The sequence below is a fragment of the Entelurus aequoreus genome, linkage group LG14, assembly GCF_033978785.1.
Source record: "Entelurus aequoreus isolate RoL-2023_Sb linkage group LG14, RoL_Eaeq_v1.1, whole genome shotgun sequence".
Lineage (NCBI taxonomy): Eukaryota > Metazoa > Chordata > Actinopteri > Syngnathiformes > Syngnathidae > Entelurus > Entelurus aequoreus.
The window spans coordinates 31,861,230-31,887,506 of record NC_084744.1 but is presented as its reverse complement, the minus strand read 5'-3'; the positions used below and the strand labels follow the sequence as shown (position 1 = coordinate 31,887,506).

Below are 26,277 nucleotides of genomic sequence, written 5' to 3'. Positions count from 1 at the left end.
TTATACTTTAGCATTTACATATACTGTCGTGGTCAAAAGTGTACATACACTTGTAAAGCACATCATGTCATGGCTGTCTTGAGTTTTCAATCATTTTTACAACTCTTATTTTTGTGTGATGTAGTGATTGGAGCACATACTTGTTAATCACAAAAAACATTCATGAAGTGAAGTTCTTTTATGAATTTATTATGGGTCTACTGAAAATGTGAGCAAATCTACTGGGTCAAAAATATACATACAGCAATGTTAATATTTGCTTACATGTCCCTTGGCAAGTTTACCTGCAATGAGACACTTTTGGTAGCCATCCACAAGCTTCTGCTTGAATTTTTGACCACTCCTCTTGACAAAATTGGTGCAGTTCAGCTAAATGTGTTGGTTTTCTGACATGGACTTGTTTCTTCAGCATTGTCCACACGTTTAAATCAGGACTTTGGGAACGCCTTTCTAAAACCTTCATTCTAGCCTGATTTAGCCATTCCTTTATCACTTTTGACGTGTGTTTGGGGTCATTGTCCTGTTGCGCCCAAGACCCAACCTCCGGGCTGATGATTTTAGCTTGTACTGAAGAATTTGGAGGTAATCCTCATTTTTCATTGTCCCATTTACTCTCTGTAAAGCACAAGTTCCATTGGCAGCAAAACAGACACAGAGCATAATACTACCACCACCATGCTAGACGGTAGGTTAGGTGTTCCTGGGATTTCTCCTCCAAACATATTGCTCGGTATTGTGACCAAACAGCTAAATTTTTTTTAATCTGACCACAGAACTTTCCTCCAGAAGGTCTTATCTTTGTCCATGTGATGTCAGATGAAACTAAAATCTAGCTGTTTGGCCACAATACCCAGCAATATGTGTACTTTTGACCCAGTAGATTTGCTCACATTTTCAGTAGACCCATAATAAATTCATAAAAGAAGCAAACTTCATGAATGTTTTTTTGTGACCAACAAAAATCCCTCTATCACAAAAAAATAAGAGTTGTAGAAATGATTGGAAACTCAAGACAGCCATGACATGATGTTCTTTACAAGTGTATGTCAACTTTTGATCGCGACTGTATATAGTTTATGTGTGTAATGATTGCATGTTTTTATAGATTCTACCATATCCGATGAGAGAGCTGAACGGATGAAAGAATGGCTGAGACACAATTCTCAGCCCCTGGGCCAGGTGTGGGCGTACATGCAGGACACAGTCCTGTACAGGGCACGCTGGATAAGAGGACAGAACTCTAAAAATGTATCGGAGATCCTCAAAGAGTTCCCACATCTGACTACTCAAGGCATGGTATGTATCTAGTCCAGGGGTCGACAACCTTTACCACTCAAAGAGCCATTTTGGAAAGTTTTACAAATTAAAGAAAACAATGGGAGCCACAAAAAAATTTTGAAAATTTAAAATGAAAAACACCGCATACAAAGCTTGAATTGCTTTGCGCTATGTTAACCAGGGGTCTCTGACACACGCACCGGCACGCATCTTAATAAGGAAATGTAATGTTAGTGCGGCCCGCGACTTTTAATCGAATGGCGCTTGATAGCGTCTTTCTTGCCAACCCTCTCAATTTTCCGGGAGACTCCCAAATTTCAGGACGTGCTGGCACTGCTTTTAGCGCCCTCTACAGCCTGCCCAAACAGCGTACCTGCTTGGCCACATGTTGAATGCAGCTTTTGCTTGCTCAAGTAAGTGCCAGCAAGGCATACTTGTTCAACAGCCACACAGCTTACACTGACGGTAGTCGTACAAAAACAACTTTAACACTGTTACGTTACAAATATGCGCCACACTTTGAACCCACACCAAAAAAGAATGACAAACACATTTCTGGAGAACATCTGCACTGTAACACAACATAAACACAACACAACAAATACCCAGAATCCCATGCAGCCCTAACTCTTCCGCTCAACCGACGCACGGAGAGAGGGGGGGGGGGTGATGTGTGGGGGGGTTTGGTGGTAGCGGGGGTGTATAATGTAGACCGGAAGAGTTAGGGCTGCATGGGATTCTGGGTATTTGTTGTGTTGTGTTACGGTGTGGATGTTCTCCAGAAATGTTTTTGTCATTCTTTTTTGGTGTGGGTTCACAGTGTGGCGCATATTTGTAACGTAACAGTGTTAAAGTTAACTTTTTAACTTTAACTTATACGGCCACCGTCAGTGTAAGCTGTGTGGCTGTTGAACAAGTATGCCTTGCTGTCGCCTACGTGTGCAAGTAAAAGCAACATATAACATGTGGCCGGGCTGGCACGCTGTTTGTAAATGCTATAGAGGACAATTAATGCAGTGTCATTAGGGCATGCCCTTGATTAAGTAATTAGAGTGAAAATAGGATAATATTTACCCTGGGAGATTTCTAGGAGAGGCAGTCTGCTGGGAAAATCGGGGGGGGGGGGTCGTTGGAAAACCGGGAGGGTCGGCAAGTATGCAGCTGAGCCGCATCAGAGTGGTCAAAGAGCCGCATGCGGCTCCGGAGCCGCGGGTTGCCGACCCCTGATCTAGTCTAATAGAACTTTGTGAAAAAAGTCATAACATTTCAAGAAATGTATGTGAGTGCCCATAAATGTGATCTTTTAGGAGCACATTTTCTCCTGGGGGGAAATGTGAGCATAGAGCCATGATTAGTAGGTCTCTACATTGTTTATGGGGTCAGATGTGGTTCCTGAACATGTGGGAAAAGAACCACTGTTCTACAGGGTGTCAGCCGTTCTCCTGACTTTTACACTCTCCTTATTCAAGACCAGGCCACAGTCTGGCATAGGTTTGTACGGTATACCGGTATTAGTATAGTACCGTGATACTAATGAAACATATTCCGTACTATACCGCCTCTGAAAAGTACCGGCCCACTACCCCCCGCTCCCCCCGTGGTCGTCACGAGGTGCATGTTCGGCAGCGCACACACACAGAGTACTTACAAGCAGACACAGGGTGTAGACAGAAAAGGGAGAATGGACGCATTTTGGTGTAAAAAGTAAGGATAAAGGTGAAGTTATAACACTGAAACGCCCACAGGAAGAGGTGCTTTAAGACATGGCTAGCTAGCTTGCGGCTAACATCCATCCACAGTGTTTTAGCTACTTCTAAATCACTAATCCTCGCCTCCATGGCAACGAATAAAGTATGTTTCTTACAAGTATCATTATCACTGCAGGACAAGGAATAGCTAAACATGCTTCACTACACACCGTAGCTCACCGGTGTCAAAATGTAAACAAACGCCATGGGTGGATCTACACCTGACATCCACTGTAATGATACCAAACTACAGGAGCGTATCTAGTCGATACTACTATGATTATGTCGATATTTTTTGGGATCACAACATCTTCTTTCGTTTTAAAAAATATATATATTATGTTTATAAACTCAGGAAATATGTCCCTGGACTCATGAGGACTTTGAATATGACCAATGTATGACCTTGTAACTGCTTGGTATCGGATTGATACTTACATGTGTGGTATCATCCAGTTTTGTTTTGGTGGTGACAGTGAGGAAGTTGAACCAGGATGAGATTTTATAGATTAAAGTAGACTCGATAAGTGATCTGTAAACAAGTGTTAAAATGTATTTCTTGATATTAGAAGTCCTTAGTTTTTTTGAGCACATGTAGACTTCGACTTCCTTTTATTGTCGTTCAAATTTGAACTTTACCGTACAGATAAGAACAACATTTTGTTGTGGTAGTGCAGGATACAAGAGCAGGTCAGTCTTAACTCTCAATAATTAGTATGGCTTATTGAATTCCTTTCAATTGTTTTCCGTTCCATAGGTTGCACAGGATTTTCAGATTTTACACGGGAGGCGGCACCCAAACTCAGGGAAACATGGCTGCCTGTATGTAGCAGTCTGAGTAAACGTGCTTTTTTTTAGACTGAGTCAGCATGTTGCGAGGAGGACATGCTTGTGTCAATCTCCATCCCAAGTTATTTGAAGGCTGTACCTGCTCCACCTGCTGACCTTGTATGCAAAGTGGTTGGAACAGGTGCTCTGGGAGCAGGGCCGGCCCGTGGCATAGGCCGTATAGGCAAATGCTAAGGGCGCCGTCCATCAGGGGGCGCCAAGCCAGTGCCACAAATGTTGGAGAAAAAAAAAAAAAAAAGTTGGTACTATTATTTCTAAATACAAAAAATAATCCCACGTTAATTAAAATGCAAAGTAAAGCCTATTTAATATAAATATTATTTGTTACAACATTACGCCCCCTCCCCTCCCCCCGCACGGTGCGCCCCCTCCCTTCCCGTATCATGACTCTTACCACATCAAAAAATCAACACAAGATGTCAAAACGGCCAAAACTGTCAGGTGCCCAGGGAAGAAAAAAGAGAAAAGAAGAGGAGGAGAAACGAGAAAAAGACAGAGGTAGCAGGTAGGTAACGTTAGCCTACATGAAATTATTTGTCTGTTACAGCATGTGATAGTAACCTGGCTTTTTAGCATTAAGCTAATGTTACATGATTCGGCAATTGCTAATCAATAAATGGCTAGTTCTGTTTTAACGTCGGGTTAATATTGTGGAGGGGGCTAAATTGTTATGGAAAATAATAATGTAACGTTAGGTAATTACAGTACTCCCACCTTACATTCCTCAGGGACATTTGTATTAGATCTTTTAAGCAGGTGTTTTTTGTTTACATTGTTATTGCCTTCTGGTTAGCTAATGTTTGCCCTGCAGCTAATAGTCACTTCTCCACCCCTTTATATATTAGGTATAGTTGTAAGCCTAGTTGTTAAAGTGCACATCATTAATGTTAATTAAGCAATATCACATGAGAGGGAATGCTGTTTTTTTAATTTGAGCACTGCTGTGATTCGTTCGGTTAAAGATAATCATAACATAACATTCTCATATAATATGTTAATTTGCTTTCTTTAAGTAAAAAAAAAGGTCAAAAACAAAGCTATTCGGTTTCTTGTGAGTATATACACTTCACTGCCGATGTGGGGGGGGCGCCACCTAAAATCTTGCCTAGGGCGCCAGATTGGTTAGGGCCAGGCCTGTCTGGGTGTTTCCCTTTGGATTTGCAGCACATCTCCTTTGGTTTTTGATGTATTGAGCTCTCAATTGAGCTTGAGTAAATTGTCAATATTGGACCAGATCAGTCTTAACTCTCAATAATTAGTATGGCTTATTGCAGTGTTTTTCAACCACTGCGGAGATACTGTCTGGTGTGTCGTGGGAAATTATGCAACTTCACCTAATTGGTCCAAACAATATTATTTGCCAATCAATAATTATAATCTGTAAATAATCTGCCGTTGTCTAGTGTCTGTGCTGTACAGACTTCGTCAGGGTAACCATGTAAAACTCCATATCAGTAGGTGGCAGCAGGTAGTTCATTGCTTTGTAGAAGTCGGAACGCGTCGAGGATGGCTTGTCATGATCTCAATATGCAGAGCACAGCAGGAGATGGCGTGCAGGTAAAAAGGAATGTAACGCCTAAACCAAAAAAGAACAAAACGTAAAGGAAAAGGCAATGAAGCATAGGGATGGCTATGCAAAACGAAAGTAAAACGGAACTGGCTACAAATGAAACAAAAACAGAATGCTGGACGACAGCAAAGACTTACACGTGTGGAGCAGAGACGGTATCCACAAAGTACATCCGTACATGACATGACAATCAACAATGTCCCCACAAAGAAGGAAAGCGTCCGCACAACTGAAATAGTCTTGTTTGCCAATAGAAAGCAGGTCAGGCAATAAAACTCAAAGGAAGGTACAGGAGAACCCCAACAAAACAGGAAGGGCCAACAAAATAACAGCGCAAGACAGGAACTAAAACACTACACACAGGAAAACAACAACAAACTCAAAATAAAGCACGACAACCTGGTGGAGTTTCATTTTTTAATGTTTTCTGCTGGTGGTGTGCCTCCGTATTTTTTTTTTATGAAAAAAATGTGCCTTGGCTCAAAAAAGGTTAAAAAACACTGGCTTATTGAATTCCTTTCAATTGTGTTCCGTTCCATAGATTGCACAGGATTTTCAGGTTTTACACGGAGAGGCGGCCCCCAAACTCAGCGAAACATGGCTGCCTGTGTACACCGAGAAGATCCTGAGCCTTGCAAGACGTGAAGGGAAACTTGCATTGCGGGCAGATGAAATGGCACTGGGTAAACTATTATTTGTTGTTGTTGTTTTACGGTATACTCGGCATGTATTCTATTATTCTGTATTTGACTGCTAAATAACCACATCACATTATATTTACACCAATAAAATTGTCTCCCGACAGATGCCAAGTGGGAACTCGCGTTCAAAGTATTACCTGCAATGCTTCCACCTACGGTATATAAAGTTGGCGGCAAAGTGTTCCGACACACGATTGAGGAATCCAGGTTGGCCTTCATTGACTGTAAACCTGTAAGTTATAGCGGTTACTGTAAGGACATAATTCACCACAACTGTTTACTTGTCAAAAGATACTCGAAGTTGTCTTGTTTTCGCGTCACAAGCGCCACACTGGTGACCCCGACCTAATATACTTGTTCCTCTCCGGTGGATGCGTCTAACCACTCTAGTCGCCGTAGCCGAGGGAGGAAACGACATAATACAACTTAGTGTCGTCCACGGTGATACCACGCAGGGCGAACTGTGCCTCGGCCTGGGCAAACCATGCAGCCGCGGAAGATTCCCAGAACTCAGGCAGCTTCAGAGAAACCGTATTCGCCGTCATGGTCGATAATATTCACTGAATTCGTTCAGTGAAGCGTCGGGGTCGCCAGTGGTGCGCTTGGGTAGACAAACTCCCTTGGGTGATGCTGGGGCTTCCGTCTGCCCCCAAGGAAGACCTGCAGTCTTCCTCGGCAGAGTTGGTGTATGGCCAGCATTTGCGAGTGCCAGGTGACTTTATTCCTAGCACACTGCTCTCCTCGATGCCTCCAAGGGTTTTTCCCCCATCCCCACTTCCCAACACGGCCTTACGCCGTCTCATGTTCCCGCTTCTTTACGAAGAGCGGCACTTGTTTTTGTTCGCCACGACGCCCACCGCGGCCTCCTTCAACCTCCTTACGATGGGCCATTCCGCATCCTGGAGAGCGGAAACAAGCATTTCCTGTTGGATATCGGGGGTCGGTCTGAAAGAATCACGGTGGACCGGCTTAAAGCGGCCCACTTGGATCTTAGTCAGCCGGTTACCACGGCAGTACCTCCGCGCCAGGGTCGTCCGCCCGCTCTACCTGGGCCCCATGATAATGTTTTGCATCCTTCTACGCAGGCCCCCGGGACCTTCGACAGTGCAGATACCCTGCCGGTCCCCCCTGCATACTCCCCGGCGTTAGTGCCAGTCCGGCGCACCCGGTTTGGTCGGCCCGTCCGTGCCCCTGTCCATTGACTGTTTAGTTCCTTTGTGATGGCGAATTCTGGGGGGACGTGTGTAGCGGTTGCTTTAAAGGCCTACTGAAATGAATTTTTTTTATTTAAACGGGAATAGCAGATCCATTCTATGTGTCATACTTGATCATTTTGCGATATTGCCATATTTTTGCTGAAAGGATTTAGTAGAGAACATCGACGATAAAGTTCGCAACTTTTGCTCGCTGATAAAAAAAAGCCTTGCCTGTACCGGAAGTAGCGTGACGTCACAGGAGGTAGTATTCCTCACAATTCCCCGTTGTTTACAATGGAGCGAGAGATTCGGAGCGACAAAGCGACGATTACCCCGTTAATTTGAGCGAGGATGAAAGATTCGTAGATGAGGAACGTTACAGTGAAGGACTAGAGAGGCAGTGATGGACGTATCTTTTTTCGCTCTGACCGTAACTTAGGTACAAGCTGGCTCATTGGATTCCACACTCTCTCCTTTTTCTATTGTGGATCACGGATTTGTATTTTAAACCACCTCGGATACTATATCCTCTTGAAAATGAGAGTCCAGCACGCGAAATGGACATTTAAAGTGACTTATCTCCACAACAATACATCGGTGACACACTTAGCTACGGAGCTAACGTGATAGCATCGTTCTCAAATGAAGATAGAAACAAAATAAATAAATCCCTGACCGGAAGGATAGACAGAAGATCAACAATACTATTAAACCATGTACATGTAACTACACGGTTAAAAATTCTCAGCCTGGTAAGGCTTAACAATGCTGTTGCTAACGACGCTAAGGCTAATTTAGCAACTTAGCAACCGGACCTCACAGAACTATGATAAAAACATTAGCGCTCCACCTACGCCAGCCAGCCCTCATCTGCCCATCAACAGCCGTGCTCACCTGCGTTCCAGCGATCGACGGCGCGACGAAGGACTTCATCCGTGGGTTTGGCGGCAAGCATCGGCTAGGCGTAGTAAGTAGTCCTTGTTGTGTTGCTGTAAGTATTGTACTTAGCCGCTAAGACACCGATCGATCCCACCTACAACGTTCTTCTTTGCAGCCTCCATTGTTCATTAAACAAATTGCAAAAGATTCACCAACACAGATGTCCAGAATACTGTGGAATGTTGTCGAAGAAAACAAGAGGTTTTTGTATCGAGTCGTTGGGGTACAACCACTTGCGTGGATTTTGTGATGTCACGCGCATAAATCATATCCAAAGGAGTTTTTCAACCGGAAGTGTGGCTGGAATTTTAAAATGTCACTTTATAAGTTAACCCGGCCGTATTGGCATGTGTTGCAATGTTAAGATTTCATCATTGATATATAAACTATCAGACTGCGTGGTCGGTAGTAGTGGCTTTCAGTAGGCCTTTAAGGACATAATTCACCACACCTGTTTACTTGATTGTGTCAAAAGATCCTTCAAGTTGTCTTGTTTTTACATTACAAGCACAACAAAGTTCAATTTTGGATGTTTAAAGGGAAATGTTGCTCATTTTATTCCTGCTTATAATCTCTGCTTTCTTTTATTTGCTTCTTAGGTCGGAACTAACATGGTGGAGTACCTCCAGCACGCAGAGGTGTCGAGGTCATACCCCTACGTTCTCTCTCTGGGAGATGACCGCCTGCACTGCTCCTGTCAGTCATTCGTTATCCTAGCAGGTCAGGCTTTGGAGCAGAGCACACTGCTGGGGGCAGTCGACGTCTGCTTCAAGGCTTTTCATATCTTTGACATCAGCTACCCCAAGCAGTGTGCCCCTGTTTGGGAATTTCTCCAGAAAGTGGTCTATGAAATGGGAGGAGGTGAGTCCACCCCTGTGAACTTTCTGCACACAGCAATACTTGCTTGCAAGTAGAGACCGGAGGATTCGATTGTTTTCCTTCTGCTGTCCAAAACTGTTTGGTATTCGTGTATTTTCACATAGTTTGTCATAGTTTTTGGAACATCCATACTGGAGGTCATGCTGTTCCAACATACTGAAATAAGCTAATGTTCATTTGCTGACAGTTGATCTGTCAGTTTTGAATGGGATTGTTTTCAAAATAAAGCGTCAACTGTTTGTTGCACATATGTTATTCTCAAAGCAGCACTAAGTAACTTTTCAAACTTCCACTTATATTTTCATACCTTTTTGGATGATACATGGACTTTCAACTAGTCGAAGGACACCTCTGTCATGACCTGAGGGGTCTGTATCGATTTTAGTGGCACTTAGCAACATTGAGGAAATGTGTTGACTTGCTTTACGGCATACGTCACTCCCCCTTTCCCATTTGTTAATAAGGCGGAAGTCGATCCGCATGCCTGCGTGCCGCAAGAGAGCTAGAAGAAGAAAAAGACCGCCTACATGCAATTACTGCTAACATGGCCGAAGCTCCAAAACAACCAAAGAAACAAAAAGTTTTGTCTGAGGAGACAAAAAGAGAAAACAGAGGACAGTCAGGATCAACATTGCCTCGGCTTTCACTCTGTGGCGTGAGCTCAAAGATTAGGAGGGTGCTGCCTCAGCTCTGAGTTCAAGTACCTCGGAGTCTTGTTCACGAGTGAGGGAAGAGTGGATCGTGAGATCGACAGGCGGATCGGTGCGGCGTCTTCAGTACTGCGGACGCTGTATCGATCGGTTGTGGTGAAGAAGGAGCTGAGCTGGAAGGCAAAGCTCTCAATTTACCGGTCGATCTACGTTCCCATGCTCACCTATGGTCATGAGCTTTGGGTTATGTCCGAAGGACAAGATCACGGGTACTAGTGGCCGAAATGGGTTTCCTCCGCCGGGTGGCGGGGCTCTCCCTTAGAGATAGGGTGAGAAGCTCTGCCATCTGGGAGGAGCTCAAGGTAAAGCCGCTGCTCCTCCACATGGAGAGGAGCCAGATGAGTTGGTTCGGGCAGCTGGTCAGGATGCCACCCGAACGCCTCCCTAGGGAGGTATTAAGGTCACGTCCGACCGGTAGGAGGCCACGGGGAAGACCCAGGACACGTTGGGAAGAGTATGTCTCCCGGCTGGCCTGGGAATGCCTCGAGATCCCCCAGGAAGAGCTGGACCAAGTGGCTGGGGAGAGGAAAGTCTGGGCTGCCCTACTTAGGCTGCTGCCCCCGCGACCCGACCTCGGATAAGCGGAAGAAGATGGATGGATGGATGGATGGATGGATGCCTCAGCTCTGTTTCTGCTAAACTAGTATCTTTCGATGCTCAAATCCAAATCATAATACTAATGTTAGCTATCGGAAATTTGCGTGGTAGCTCAAAGGTTTGCGCTATAGCAGTGGATGAACAGTATATGACCGCGTCATTTGCATAAAAATGGAACATAGTATCCGGTCCACTATCCGGCAAGATTTATAATCCAGGCTTAACTTTCACCAGTTTAGGGGCGGACAGCAGCCGTCACTGGCTCAGTATGTCAATATAGCAGCATAAGCTAGTTAGCTCTCTATGGTCATGGCACTGATAAAATTAGTTCCTCTGCGTTAGCACTTACAATAACAATATTGCTAATACTCGGTTAGTATTCAGATCACAAGATGTAAATGGAGTATTGGATGTTCTTTACAGAGCTTTATTATTATGTAATCCATGTTCTTTTCTTTAAAAAAAAGTGGTGTTTTACTTTCATTTTGTTCAAATGTAAAGAAATGTCCAACATATGGGGAATGTAAATGATTAAGATATGTATTTGACATGCTCTGGTCCAGATAGAATATAGGTCAAGCGCAATGACACTTTCCCACCTGAGGGGGGCGGTACTGCGAGAATGTCCGCGCTCTCTTGTCTGCCGGAAATGACCAAAAAAAAGAGTCGCTGTCCCCTGCGATTTGACGGTTGTTGTAAGCGTTTCTTCATCATTTATTACATTTTTTACGAGATATAACACATTTATTCAACCAAGTGCGGCTATTGAAGGAAGCATTTTAGTGTCAGAATGAAACGATAGCAGAGTACGAGGAGGAACTTCCTAGAACAACAGAGAACAAGCGACGCTATTTTCACGCCTCCAATGGATTCCCACAGAGCAGGTTAGTATTCTTCTGTCATATTTAAATATTTAATGTTTGTTTATTAACATTTCATGAACGTCAAAGTCCATTTTCTCCATGTACTCCAATGTGGTCGAACCACAGAATCTTTGTCGTTAAAGAAAATGGCGCCCGACTTCACCATATTGACCCCTTTTTGCCGCAAACATTTTAGTTTTTATCTTACTAACGTTTTATGTTTTTATATTATTAACCTGTTATTATTCATAAACCGCCCCAAACTTGTCCTAATCGTTTGTGCTGCAACATCGTTTGGTCTACTACAGTTTTCATGATTCATAACCAGCCCCAGTAAAACGTTAACAACATCAATACTATAAGAAATAGACTAAACATGTAGCATAAACCATTGTGAGTGTGAATTATATTTATATAGCGCTTTTCTCTAGTGACTCAAAGTGCTTTTACATATCCATCCATCCTTCCATCTTCTTCCGCTTATCCGAGGTCGGGTTGCGGGGGCAGCAGCCCAAGTAGGGAAGCCCAGACTTTCCTCTCCCCAGCCACTTCGTCCAGCTCTTCCCGGGGGATCCCAAGGCGCTCCCAGACCAGTCGGGAGACATAGTCTTCCCAACATGTTCTGGGTCTTCCCCGTGGCCTCCTACCGGTCGGACGTGCCCTAAACACCTCCCTTGGGAGGCGTTCGGGTGGCATCCTGACCAGATGCCCGAACCACCTCATCTGGCTCCTCTCCATGTGGAGGAGCAAGCAGCAGCTTTAGTTTGAGCTCCTCCCGGATGGCAGAGCTTCTCACCCTATCTCTAAGGGAGAGCCCCGCCACCTGGCGGAGGAAGCTCATTTCGGCCGCTTGTACCCGTGATCTTGTCCTTTCGGTCATTACCCAAAGCTCATGACCATAGGTGAGGATGGGAACGTAGATCGACCGGTAAATTGAGAGCTTTGCCTTCCGGCTCAGCTCCTTCTTCACCACAACGGATCGATACAGTGTCCGCATTACTAAAGATGCCGCACCGATCCGCCTGTCGATCTTACGATCCACTCTTCCCTCACTCGTGAACAAGACTCAGAGGTACTTGAACTCCACCACATGGGGCAGGGTCTCCTCCCCAACCCGGGGATGCCACTCCACCCTTTTCTGGGCGAGAACCGTGGACTTGGACTTGGAGGTGCTGATTCTCATCCCAGTCGCTTCACACTCGGCTGCGAACGGATGCACTGAGAGCTGAAGATCCTGGCCAGATGAAGCCATCAGGACCACATAATCTGCAAAAAGCAGAGACCTAATCTTGCAGCCACCAAACCGGATCCCCTCAACGCCCTGACTGCGCCTAGAAATTCTGTCCATAAAAGTTCTGAACAGAATGGGTGACAAAGGGCAGCCTTGGCGGAGTCCAGCCCTCACTGGAAACGTGGCCGACTTACTGCCAGCAATGCGGACCAAGCTCTGACACTGATCGTACAGGGTGCAGACCGCCACAATCAGACAGTCCGATACCCCATACTCTCTGAGCACTCCCCACAGGACTTCCCGAGGGACACGGTCGATCGCCTTCTCTAAGTCCACAAAGCACATGTAGACTGGTTGGGCAAACTCCCATGCACCCTCCAGGACCCTGCCGAGAGTATAGAGCTTGTCCACAGTTCCACGACCAAGACGAACACCACACTGTTCCAACGGCAGTGACTAGGATGGCGGAAGCGGGGATCGAACCTGGAACCCTCAAGTTGCTGGCACGGCCACTCTACCAACTGAGCTATAACGCCCCATACCATTTGAAAAACTATAATACTTTTCGGAGCACCAACTCTAGGCACTGGTTTGGGGAGATTTGAGAATGTTGTGAATCATAAAACATTATAGTAGACACAATTTTTTTTGCAGCACAAACAATTGGGGCAAGTTTAGGGCATTGAAGTGTAATTTGCCTTTATTGGTAGAACGATCCCAGTGGATCGACTACTACCAGTCCAAAACAGTCTGAATCCCCAACTTAGTATTCCATTCAGTTGTAAACACATGGCTCAAATGTCATTCTAGTCACCTTCTGTGACCAGAACCAAGCTAAGTCTATGAGCATGAACGGGTGAGCGGCGAAACGTCTTCTACAGGCCTCCAATTTTAACTTTTTAGGTCAAGGCAAGTGTTGCCTTAAAAGGGCGCTCATATTTTAGGGCACTAAGGCAAACATTATTTTCTTTCCAGGCAGGGGCTCCAAAGCATGCATGCATACATATACAGTTTTTAAAAAATTCATTATTAATATAAACTTGTCAGCTTTTTGTCATTTCATGATCCCTCTATCTCTATTTTTACCTTTTGATGGAAGTATTTTTTGTAATTATTTTTTAAGTTATGTACATGATGTAGATCAGGGGTCACCAGCGCGGTGCCCACGGGCACCAGGTAGCCCGTAAGGACCAGATGAGTAGCCCACTGGTCTGTTCTAAAAATAGCTCAAATAGCAGCACTTACTAGTGAGCTGCCTCTATTTTTTAAATGTTATCTATTTACTAGCAAGCTGGTCTCGCTTTGTCCGACATTTTTAATTCTAAGAGAGACAAAACTCCAATAGAATTTGAAAATCCAAGAAAATATTTTAAAGACTTGGTCTTCACTTGTTTAAATAAATTCATTAATTTTTTTACTTTGCTTATAACTTTCAGAAAGACAATTTTAGAGAAAAAATACAACCTTAAACATGATTTTAGGATTTTTAAACACATATACCTTTTTACCTTTTAAATTCCTTCCTCTTCTTTCCTGACAATTTAAATCAATGTTCAAGTAAATTTATTTTTTTTATTGTAAAGAATAATAAATACATTTTAATTTAATTCTTCATTTTAGCTTCTATTTTTTCGACGAAGAATATTTGTGAAATATTTCTTCAAACTTATTATGATTAAAAATTTTTTTTAAAATTCTCGAAAATCTGTAGAATCAAATTTAAATCTTATTTCAAAGTCTTTTGAATTTCTTTTAAAATGTTTGTTCTGGAAAATCTAGAAGAAATAATGATTTGTCTTTGTTAGAAATATAGCTTGGTCCAATTTGTTATATATTCTAACAAAGTGCAGATTGGATTTTAACCTATTTAAAACATGTCATCAAAATTCTAAAATGAATCTTGATCAGGAAAAATTACTAAATGATGTTCCATAAATTATTTTTTTAATTTTTTCAAAAAGATTCGAATTAGCTAGTTTTTCCTCTTCTTTTTTTCGGTTGAATTTTGAATTTTAAAGTGTCGAAATTGGAGATAAACTCTGTTTCAAAATTTAATTGTCATTTTTTTCGTGTTTTCTCCTCTTTTAAACCGTTCAATTAAGTGTAAATATCATTAATTATTAATAATAACATAGAGTTAAAGGTAAATTGAGCAAATTGGCTATTTCTGGCAATTTATTTAAGTGTGTATCAAACTGGTAGCCCTTCGCATTAATCAGTACCCAAGAAGTAGCTCTTGGTTTCAAAAAGGTTGGTGACCCCTGATGTAGATGCTGTATCGGGACCGATCCAATAAGAGTTTGAGCAGAAATATGTCATATAGGAATTAACTATACACAATAAAACATGAACAAAAGGATGTGTGAAATGTTTTTTAAAGTAATACCTTTGTGAAATGAAAAAAACACAAGTTTTGTGAGAAAAAAAGAAAAAACATGGCGTTTACTTTTTTGATATCAAACTAAAACACAAAGCAGTTTGGCTAATGTAGTCTAATAAACAAGATGTGTTCTTCTCCAACGCCCCCCTTGTGGTTCAGTACAACAGTATGGCCAACAACAACAACACAAAACAGGAGTGACTGCGTGTTTCCTCACCTCATTTAACTCTCAGTCACAGCAGCCGATGGACGCTGTGTTGTCAAAATGAAAGAAACATCATATAGTTTTTCTCCTTCGCTGTTTACTTTGAGTGTGGGGACAAGTGTCTCCAATATTGTCCACACCTGTCTCCATCTAACAGCAGTGCACTCTTAAACGCACGGCGGGAAGCGAGGAAAAATGACTGCGGCGTCCCGGAAGAGTTGGTGCTGCGAGGAATTTTTGGGAATGTGCTCTGTTGTGTTGCGGTGCAAATATTCTCCCGAAATGTAATTGTCAGTGTTGTTTAATGTGATCTCACTATATGGCACAGGTTTATGACAGTCTTGGCGTTGTTTATACGGCCACCCTTAGTGTGACATATAGGTCTGTTGATGCTGGTTATTAAGCATAAAACGTTAATAACACAAAAACCTTTTGTTGCACAAACGATGTTGTCAAAGTTGGGGGGTGGTTATGAATAATAACACTCCAATGAAACCTGCAAGACAAAGTATAAACATAAAATAATTATTATTAAAGTGTAACGTGTATTGTGTCCTTTAAACAAATATAATAGACGGTTCTTTGTCGACGAGTGTTGTCCCGATACCAATATTTTGGTACCGGTACCAAAATTATTTCGATAGTTTTCGGTACTTTTCTAAATAGAGGGGACCACAAAAAAATGGCATTACTTGCTTTATTTTAACAAAAAAGTCTTAAGGTACATTAAACATATGTTTCTTATTGCAAGTTTGTCCTTAAATAAAATAGTCAACATACTAGACAACTTGTCTTTTAGTAGTAAGTAAACAAACAAAGACTCCTAATTAGTCTGCTGATATATGCAGTAACATATTGTGTCATTTATCTACCTATTGTTTTGTACACATTATTGAGGACAAGTGGTAAAAAATGGATTATTAATCTAGTTGTTCATTTAATGTTAATATCTGCTTACTTTCTCTTTTAACATGTTCTATCTACACTTCTGTTAAAATGGAATAATCACTTATTCGTCTCTTCTTTGATACTTTACATTAGTTTTGGATGATACCACACATGTAAGTATCAATCCGATACCAAGTAGTTACAGGATCATACATTGGTCATATTCAAAGTCCTCCTGTGTCCAGGGACGTATTTCCTGAGTTTATAAACATAATATGAATTTAAAAAAATATATATATATGTTGTTATTCCAAAAAATATCGACGTAATCATAGTATCGACTAGTGGATGTCAAGTGTAGATCCACCAATGGCGTTTGTTTACATTTTGATGCCGTGAGCTACGGTGTGTAGTGAAGCATGTTTAATAATGATACTTGTAAGAAACTTACTTTATTTGTCGCCATGGAGACCAGAATTAGTGATTTAGAAGTAGCTAAAACACTGCCCACTTCATTGTGGAGACGTTGATTGTCACGTCATGTTGGGATGTACATTTGCTCCACAGTAAGTTTTTGCTGTCGTCCAGCATTCTGTTTTTGTTTATTTTGTAGCCAGTTCAGTTTTAGTTTCGTTATGCATAGCCTTCCCTAAGCTTCAATGCCTTTTCTTAGGGGCACTCACCTTTTGGTTTAAACATTAGACACCTTTTTACCTGCACACTGCCTCCCACTGTTTCTGACTTTAGCTACCTGCTGCCACCTACTGATATGGAAGAGTATTACACGGTTACTCTGCCGAGCTCTAGACAGCACCGACACTCAACAACAACACATCATTTGCAGACTGTAATTACTGGTTTGCAAAAAATATTTTTAACCCAAATAGGTGAGATTGGATAATCTACCACGGCACACTAGTGTGCCGCAGAACAGTGGTTGAAAAACACTGTGATAATAGATGACTTACCTGGCCTCTGGACGTCTCAATCGGATGCTTTCTCGACAGGTGCTACAGCTATTGTGGTATGCCAGCTCCTCTTTGCAATGTTTGCATACTACTGTGTTTTCCTTCCATTTTAGTGTGAAGTGTTTCCACACCTTAGACAACTTTTGTCGTTTCTTTATTCCCTGGTTTTGCTATGGCTCTTGTCCACTGCTTTCTGCGGTGTCTGCCATTGCCAATTATGTCGGCGAAAAAGTTTTCTAAACTTAAAGCGTATTTAAAAGAGCGGTGTTGTGCAGAGCAGGGGGCGTATGATCTGTGACGTAAACACGCTGTGCAACACCTAAACAGTCCGTGCGAAATGTGAGCTTTGACTACTGTTTACTAAACGAGGCAAAATGCCGTAAAAAAAAAAAATTCTCGAATATATTTTGTAATCAAGTACCCGAGTTACTCGAGGAATCGTTTCAGCTCTAATCCTAAACAAGAAACAAAGAAAAAGGTGTGCAAAACCAGATTGGAGCGGGCTCCAGCCAAGCAGGACCCGGCGGAGCCAGAGCAGAAACCGAAGTCCTGAAGTTTCCAGCTGACTATAACCGTTTTCAGCTGAATGGGCCAAATCAGCTGCAGCTGCGAGACCTGCAAACACGCAAAGTAGAGAAGGCCTCCACTCTCGACCTATTCCCACAATCCGTAACAGTCCAAAGACTGTGACTCAAACCGAAATTAAAAGCTTCTGTCAAAATCAACCCTGGTTTCCATGCACTAAATTAGTCTAATTTCTCATGGAAACATCTAAATCTGATCGTGTTTGGATTTTTTAAATTATGATTAACACACCTAAAACCTACCTTTTGAACAAGTGTCAGGATGTTCTCAAATAAAACACTTCAAATACGCAGGCATGTGATTTTTCCGTCTAAAGTCGGAATTCCGTCTTTTTTAATCTCGGGGGGAAAAAAAAAAGATCTTCCGTTTTTCCGTTTTTTTTTCCGACCCTAAATCAAGATTTGAGACGTAGTTTATATTACGCCGTAGTTGATTGGTCGATATGTTCCTTGTGACCAATCAGGACATCTGTTATCAATGAGGACGTTAAAGGCCTACTGAAATGAATTTTTTAAATTTAAACAGGAATAGCAGATCCATTCTATGTGTCATACTTGATCATTTCGCGATATTGCCATATTTTTGCTGAAAGGATTTAGTAGAGAAAATCGACGATAAAGTTCGCAACTTTTGCTCGCTGATAAAAAAAAAAGCCTTGCCTGTACCGGAAGTAGCGTGACGTCACAGGAGCTAGTATTCCTCACAATTCCCCATTGTTTACAATGGAGCGAGAGAGATTCGGACCGAGAAAGTGAAGATTACCCCATTAATTTGAGCGAGGATGAAAGATTCGTAGATGAGGAACGTTACAGTGAAGGACTTGAGAGACAGTGATGCACGTATCTTTTTTCGCTCTGACCGTAACTTAGGTACAAGCTGGCTCATTGGATTCTACACTTTCCTTTTTTTATTGTGAATCACGGATTTGTATTTTAAACCACCTCGGATACTATATCCTCTTGAAAATGAGAGTCGAGAACGCGAAATGGACATTCAGTGCCTTTTATCTCCACGACAATACATCGGCGAAATGCTTTAGCTACGAGCTAACGTGATAGCATCGTGCTTTAACTGCATATAGAAACAAAAAAATAAACCCCTGACTGGAAGGATAGATAGAAAATCAACAATACTATTAAACCGTGGACATGTAAATACACGGTTAATGCTTTCCAGGCTGGCGAAGGTTAACAATGCTGTGCTAACGACGCCATTGAAGCTAACTTAGCAACTTAGCAACGGGACCTCACAGAGCTATGCTAAAAACATTAGCTCTCCACCTACGCCAGCCAGCCCTCATCTACTCATCAACATCCGTGCTCACCTGCGTTCCAGCGATCGGCAGAAGGACGAAAGACTTCACCCGATGCGTTTGGCGGCCCGGAGACGTAGGAAGTCAAGGTGAGGTCGACGGCTAGCGCGGCTAGCGCTCCAACAAAGTCCTCCTGGTTGTGTTGCTGTAGTCCGCTGCTAATACACCGATCCCACCTACAACTGTCTTCTTTGCAGCCTTCATTGTTCATTAAACAAATTGCAAAAGATGTCCAGAATACTGTGGAATTATGAAATGAAAACAGAGCTTTTTGTATAGGATTCTACGGGTACCATAACTTCCGTTACTCTGACTTCGTCACGCGCATACGTCATCATACCGCGACGTTTCAGCCGGATATTTCCCGGGAAGTTTTAAATGTCACTTTATAAGTTAACCCAGCCGTATTGGCATGTGTTGCAATGTTAAGATTTCATCATTGATATATAAACTATCAGACTGCGTGGTCTGTAGTAGTGGCTTTCAGTAGGCCTTTAATAACGTCATCTTTCATAATGGTTATTACCGCCATTTTCCATATGTAAACGATGTCGGTTCTCGAGAGAAAGGACGCTTTACGAGTAAAAGAAGTTGATAAACATGTCAAAAATAAGTTTCGATGGGACTGGATGGAAAGGCAAATCACTGATACTGTTGGGAAGAAGGAAGTTACGACTTTGTTCTGTGATTTTATTCGGAAAATCGCTCGTCCCGGAAAGGTTTTGTGCACGTGGTGTCATGATAATATTGACTATGGATTACGAGGTTTCAAGGCTTTGGAAGTACATGCAAAACGCCAAAAACATATGAAACAACTTGAAGCAAGGAAAACCAACTTTTCACTTGCTGGTACTTTTGGATGTCAACCGAAAGTGACATGGAGAGGAAAGATCCACCCACAACCCACTTCAGTTGCAGACAGTGTTGTTAATAATGAGGTAAGCTAAAAAATATTTGCTTGCGAAATACACATGTTTGTTTTAAATATTAACCAATTATTGCTTTGCGAAATATAAATGGGTTTTTCTAAAAATAAAAAGCCACGTGAAAATATATTATGAAATGACAGAAATTCAAAGAGTCGCATTATTGACTCCAGTTAACAATTTATTTGAAATAAATTTGCATATAATACTATTTTGTAATATTAAGTTCTTATGTAGTCTGTTGAAACTATTGTCAGTGGTGTAACAATCTTGAAGGTAAATATTTTCACACTTGTTTCATGCAATATGTCCTCACATTATTATTATTTCCTATTTTCAAATATGAGTAAACAATAATAAACATGTTTAATTATCTTCATAAATTTATATCCTATTTTGGCGAAAAGAATGAAATGTTTACATTTGGTATTTTGTTATATTTATCCAAAAATCCAAAAAAGAAGCTACAAAAGCAGAGACCAAAAGGAAAATGCAGGCTGCTCAGAAATTTGCAAGGAAGGCTCATGTTAGGGCTGGGCTCTCCGAGAAAGCTAATGTGTGAAGTGAACTGAAGTAATGTGGTAATACTGTAAATAAACTGTAAATAATATCACTGATCAATGTGACACCTGTGGATGTGAAATGAACACAAGATGTAAATATTAGTGACTAAATACTGTTGGGACTGAACCATATACAGTGATTCATTATTATAATTGGGTTATGTATGTTCTATTAATGATGTTTTCATGTCTTTAAACACTGAAACATTTTCTTCAAATGGTGCTGTCTTTGTTCATTTTAGCATGTTAAATTGGTGAAAAACCAGGAGCTTCGGGGGGCGTTGCCCCCCTTATCCCCCCACCAGGTCCAGGACACCTGGACCTGGCTGGGGGCCTTCGTCCCCCAGACCCCCGGAAATTTTTTCAGTCTTTTTCATTGTGGTCAAATCACATGCCTGCATACGTGAAATGATGCTAGATGGCACTTCCCGGCCGGAGGACAAAAACCTTTAAAACAGACATTTTCAGGGCTCGAATTTAACCGCAACAATTGCCGCGACCGCCCTCTCATTTGCCGCAGTGCCCTAAAAAATGTACCAACATTTGCGGCAACAACTTGCCGTGACCGCCCTTGACTTTTTACTTGTTAATGGCATAATGATAACTTGCGATTAAATTCCAGATGGTTAGTCATACCGTCTCCTTTCTCCTTTACGCATTACCGAAACCCCGTCATTTGTTAATGCATTTAAGGCAAGACAAAGTCAGGCACATGTGCACTAGCGTCGTTTGGCATATTAATCATGGTGGAGTAACAACGTTAATCTTGCTCTAAGGAGTAAATTTAGTCTACATGTCACACTAAGGGTGGCTGTATAAACAACGCCAACACTGTCATAAAACTGCCATATAGTGAGACCACACTAAACAACAATGACAATTACATTTCGGGAGAATGTTGGCACCGCAACACGACATAAACACAACAGAGCACATTCCCAGAATTCCTTGCAGCACCAACTCTTCTGGGACGCTACAGTCACTTTCCCTCACTTCCCGCCGTGCGTTTAAAGGCCTACTACATTTTTATTTTTTTTTATTTAAACGGGGATAGCAGATCCATTCTATGTGTCATACTTGATCATTTCGCGATATTGCCATATTTTTGCTGAAAGGATTTAGTAGAGAACATCGACGATAAAGTTCGCAACTTTTGGTCGTTGATAAAAAAAAGCCTTGCCTGTACCGGAAGTAGCGTGACGTCGCAGGTTGAAGGGCTCCTCACATTTCCCCATTGTTTACACCAGCAGTGAGAGCGATTCGGACCGAGAAAGCGACGATTACCCCATTAATTTGAGCCAGGATGAAAGATTCGTGGATGAGGTACGTGAGAGTGAAGGACTAGAGTGCAGTGCAGGACGTATCTTTTTTCGCTCTGACCGTAACTTAGGTAAAAGGGTTTCATTGGATTCCACACTTTCTCCTTTTTCTATTGTGGATCACGGATTTGTATTTTAAACCACCTCGGATACTATATCCTCTTGAAAATGAGAGTCGAGAACGCGACATGGACATTCACAGTGACTTTTATCTCCACGACAATACATCGGTGAAGCACTTTAGCTACGGAGCTAACGTGATAGCATCGTGCTTAAATGCAGATAGAAACAAAAGAAATAAGCCCCTGACTGGAAGGATAGACAGAAGATCAACAATACTACTATCAGGAGACACCGAACCAAACACTGGACCTGTAACTACACGGTTAATGCTGTGCCGCCTGTCGAAGCCTAGCAATGCTGTTGCTAACGACGCCATTGAAGCTAACTTAGCTACGGGACCTCGTCAGTGCTATGATAAAAACATTAGCGCTCCACCTACGCCAGCCCTCATCTGCTCATCAACACCCGTGCTCACCTGCGTTCCAGCGATCGACGGCGCGACGAAGGACTTCACCCGATCATCGATGCGGTCGGCGGCTAGCGTCGGATAGCGCGTCTGCTATCCAAGTCAAAGTCCTCCTGGTTATGTTGCTGCAGCCAGCCGCTAATACACCGATCCCACCTACAGCTTTCTTCTTTGCAGTCTCCATTGTTCATTAAACAAATTGCAAAAGATTCACCAACACAGATGTCCAGAATACTGTGGAATTTTGCGATGAAAACAGAGCTGTTTGTATTGGATACAATGGTGTACCAATACTTCCGGTTCAACCATTGCGTCAAACGTCATCATATCGAAAGGTTTTCAGCCAGAAGTTTGCCGGGAAATTTAAAATGTCACTTTATAAGTTAACCCGGCCGTATTGGCATGTGTTGCAATTTTAAGATTTCATCATTGATATATAAACTATCAGACTGAGTGGTCGGTAGTAGTGGCTTTCAGTAGGCCTTTAAGAGCGCACTGCTGTTAGATGGAGACAGGTGTGGACAATATTGGAGACTATTGTCCCCAGACTCAAAGTAAACAGCGAAGGAGAAAAACTATATGATGCTGACAATACAGCGTCCATCAGCTGCTGTGACAGAGTTAATGAGGTGAGGAAACACGCTGTCACTCCTGTTTTTTTTTTTTATGTTGTTGGCCAAACTGTTGTACTGAACCACCAGGGGGCGTTGGAGAACAACACATCTTGTTTATTACACTTTATCTTCATTAGCCAAACTGCTTTGTGTTTTATTTTGATATCAAAAAGTAAACGCCATGTTTTTTTTTTTACAATACTTGTGTTTTTTTCATGTCACAAAGGTATTACTTTAAAAACCATGTGACACATCATTTTGTTCATGTTTTATTGTGTATAGTTAATTCCTATACGACATATTTCTGCTCAAACTCTAATGGATCGGTCCCGATACAGCATCTACATGTACATAACTTAAAAAATGGATAATTACAAAAAATACTTCCCTCTATCAAAAGGTAAAATTAGAGATAAAGGGATCATGAAATGACAAAAGCTGACAAGTTGATATTAATAATTAATTTAAAAAAACTGCATATGTATGCATGCACGCTTTGGAGTCCATGCCTAGAAAGAAAATAATGTTTGCCTTGGTGCCCTAAAATATGAGCCCTCCTTTAAGGCAACACTTGCCTTAACCTAAAAAGTTAACTTTCCAGGCCTGCATTTTGACATCATCTGCATTTCTATGCCGATGATACTCTTCTTTTCACCCCCCGTAAGGAGGACTAGCCGGTGGCAGTAGCTGAAAGCAGACAGTAGCAGGCAGAAGCAGCATGCAACATGCAACATGCGAAACGCAACATGCGCTAACTACAAGCACTTCTACGCAGTGCTACTATAGTGACGCATCACACACACCCTGTTTTTACAAACACACACCGCTGTATAATAGACTGTATTTATATTATTCACATGTGAATAATGTTGTATAATAGACTGTATTTATATTATTCACATGTGAATAATGCTGTATAATAGACTGTATTTGTTATTCACATGTAAATAATGCTGTATAATAGACTGTATTTCTGTTATTCACATGTGAATAATGTTGTATAATAGACAGTATTTATATTATTCACATGTGAATAATGCTGTATTTATATTATTCACATGTGAATAATGCTGTATAATAGACTGTGTTTATAGTATTCACATGTGATTAATGCTGTATAATAGACTGTATTTATATTATTCACATGTGAATAATGCTGTATAATAGACTGTATTTATATTATTCACAAACCTAAGTGTTTATTGTTTATTGTGAGCAAACTGTGGTGCTGAATTTCCCCCAGGGATCAATTAAGTACTTTCTATTCTGTATTATATTCTATAGTCTAATATTTCATACAATTTAGTTAATAAAGTCAAAATCCACCTCTCTCCAGGGACTTATTCCCTGAATTTTAAAATGTACAAAAACCTGATTTTGGAGAATAAGATCATCAAGCTGATTGCTCGTATCACATGTTCACTCTTTGTTTCATTGCAGCCATTTGCTAAAATCAAAAAAGTTATTTTTTTTATTTTTTATTATTGTACACTAAGCACCCCATCTTAACAGACCCCTTTTAGTCATTCCTCGGGACATACGCTGACTGAGCAATGCTTGTGTTTGTCTTGCATCCTGCAGACGTCAGTGAAGAACACCTTTTCCCTGGGCAGCAGGAGTGGACCTCCAGCTGGATAGAGCAAGAGACACCGCAACCCTCTCACATTAAAGTGGAAGAGGAGGAGCCACTGACCCCCGACTTTAAAGATACAACGGATGTGCCACAGCCACCCCGCGTTAAAAAGGAAGAGGAGGAGCCAGAGTGCTGCCACATTAAAGAGGAAGAGGAGGAACACAGCATCAGTCAGGAGCTTCAATGGTTGGAGTTCCCAGTGACTGGTGTCCCTGTGAAGAGTGAAGATGATGAGGTCAAAGGTGAAAGTGAGGAGAAGAGAGAGGCGGAGCCTCCAAGCAGCAGCTCAACACAACACATGACAACAGAAGCTGATGGAGACCACTGTGGAGGATCACAAGCAGACAAGCTCTTAGCTCCACTATCAGATAGTGAGGACACAACGTCACACTCTCCTGACACTGATGATGAACACTCTAAAGATGACAACAAATGCTTTCAGTGTGACAAAACTTTCAGCAGCAAGGCCTATCTGACTGTGCACAAGAGAATCCATACGGGAGAAAAACCATTCATGTGCTTTGTTTGTGGCAAAAGATTCTCTCAGAAGTCCCATGTTAAAGAACACGCAAAAATACACACTGGAGAAAAACCTTTTACTTGTTCAGTGTGCGGTAAAGATTTCATAAGAAGTCAGTGTTTGAAAAGACATCTGAGAAAGCACACGGGGGAGAAACCTTTAATATGTTCAGTTTGTGGTAAAGGTTTCTCTCAGAAGGCACATTTGACAGCGCACATAAAAATTCACTCTCGAGAAAAACCTTTTATATGTTCAGTATGTGGTAAAGGTTTTAAACACAACCATTGTTTGAAAATACACATGAGAATACACACTGGGGAGAAACCTTTTTCCTGCTCAGTGTGCGGTAAAGATTTTGGACAGAACCATGCTTTAACAATACACATGAGAACGCACACTGAGGAAAAACCTTTTTCCTGCTCAGTGTGCGGTAAACTATTTAGACAAAGTCCACATCTCAAAATACACATGAAAATACACACTGGAGAGAAGCCTTTTTCCTGTTTAGTTTGTGGGAAAGTTTTCGGACAAAACCCTTCTCTCAAAAGACACATGAAAACACACTGAAATGAAAAGTTTTTCTTAATAATTTTAGACAAAATCCACAACTGAAAGAACATGTGAAAACACACCGATAAAAAATGTTTTTTTAAAATATAAAATGAAATGAAGTTGGTCAAGAAAGAAAAGAACAAAAGTGTGAACAATATTTACTAACTGCCAGTCTTCATAAATATCCACTTATATTTTCATACGATTACGCTTAATTCAGCTGTGCACATCCATCTTGTTGTTCCATTGTATTCGTCGTCCTTGAACAAGAAATGTCATTAAATGACGTCCAAATCCACACAGAGTACTTATTAATTTGTAACAGCACCCAATCAGTGTCCAATCGGCTAAACAGAATCAATAACTGGTGGCGTTTTGCTGAATTTACTGAGGAATTTGTGAATCTGAAACGATATAAAAAGAATGTCATTGTAAGTTAAAGGCCTACTGAAATGAATTTTTTTATTTAAACGGGGATAGCAGATCTATTCTATGTGTCATACTTGATCATTTTGCGATATTGCCATATTTTTGCTGAAAGGATTTAGTATAGAACAACGACGATAAAGATTGCAACTTTTGGTATCTGATAAAAAAAAGGCTTGCCCCTACCGGAAGTAGCGTGACGTAGTCAGTTGAACATATACGCAAAGTTCCCTATTGTTTACAATGATGGCCGCATGAAGTGAGAGAGATTCGGACCGAGAAAGCGACAATTTCCC

General features: G+C 41.6%; 2 protein-coding genes across 2 annotated transcripts in view; both read left to right on the top strand.

Moving 5' to 3' along the window:
- Positions 1-9,399, top strand: part of LOC133664751 (uncharacterized) — a 30,619-nt gene extending 21,220 nt beyond the window's left edge. Inside the window, exons 10-13 of the mRNA XM_062069645.1 lie at positions 1,106-1,296; positions 5,987-6,128; positions 6,251-6,378; positions 8,881-9,399. Coding sequence (XP_061925629.1) covers positions 1,106-1,296; positions 5,987-6,128; positions 6,251-6,378; positions 8,881-9,195 — 776 coding nt within the window. The 3' untranslated portion in view covers positions 9,196-9,399. The remainder of the gene's footprint in view (positions 1-1,105; positions 1,297-5,986; positions 6,129-6,250; positions 6,379-8,880) is intronic.
- A 1,690-nt stretch (positions 9,400-11,089) lies between these two features.
- LOC133665338 (gastrula zinc finger protein XlCGF8.2DB-like) lies at positions 11,090-25,833 on the top strand. The gene is made up of 2 exons (XM_062070608.1): positions 11,090-11,351; positions 24,432-25,833. Exons 1-2 carry the CDS (start codon positions 11,333-11,335, stop codon positions 25,568-25,570), a joined length of 1,158 nt encoding a protein of 385 aa, XP_061926592.1. The 5' UTR covers positions 11,090-11,332; the 3' UTR covers positions 25,571-25,833.
- Positions 25,834-26,277: the final 444 nt, after the last annotated feature.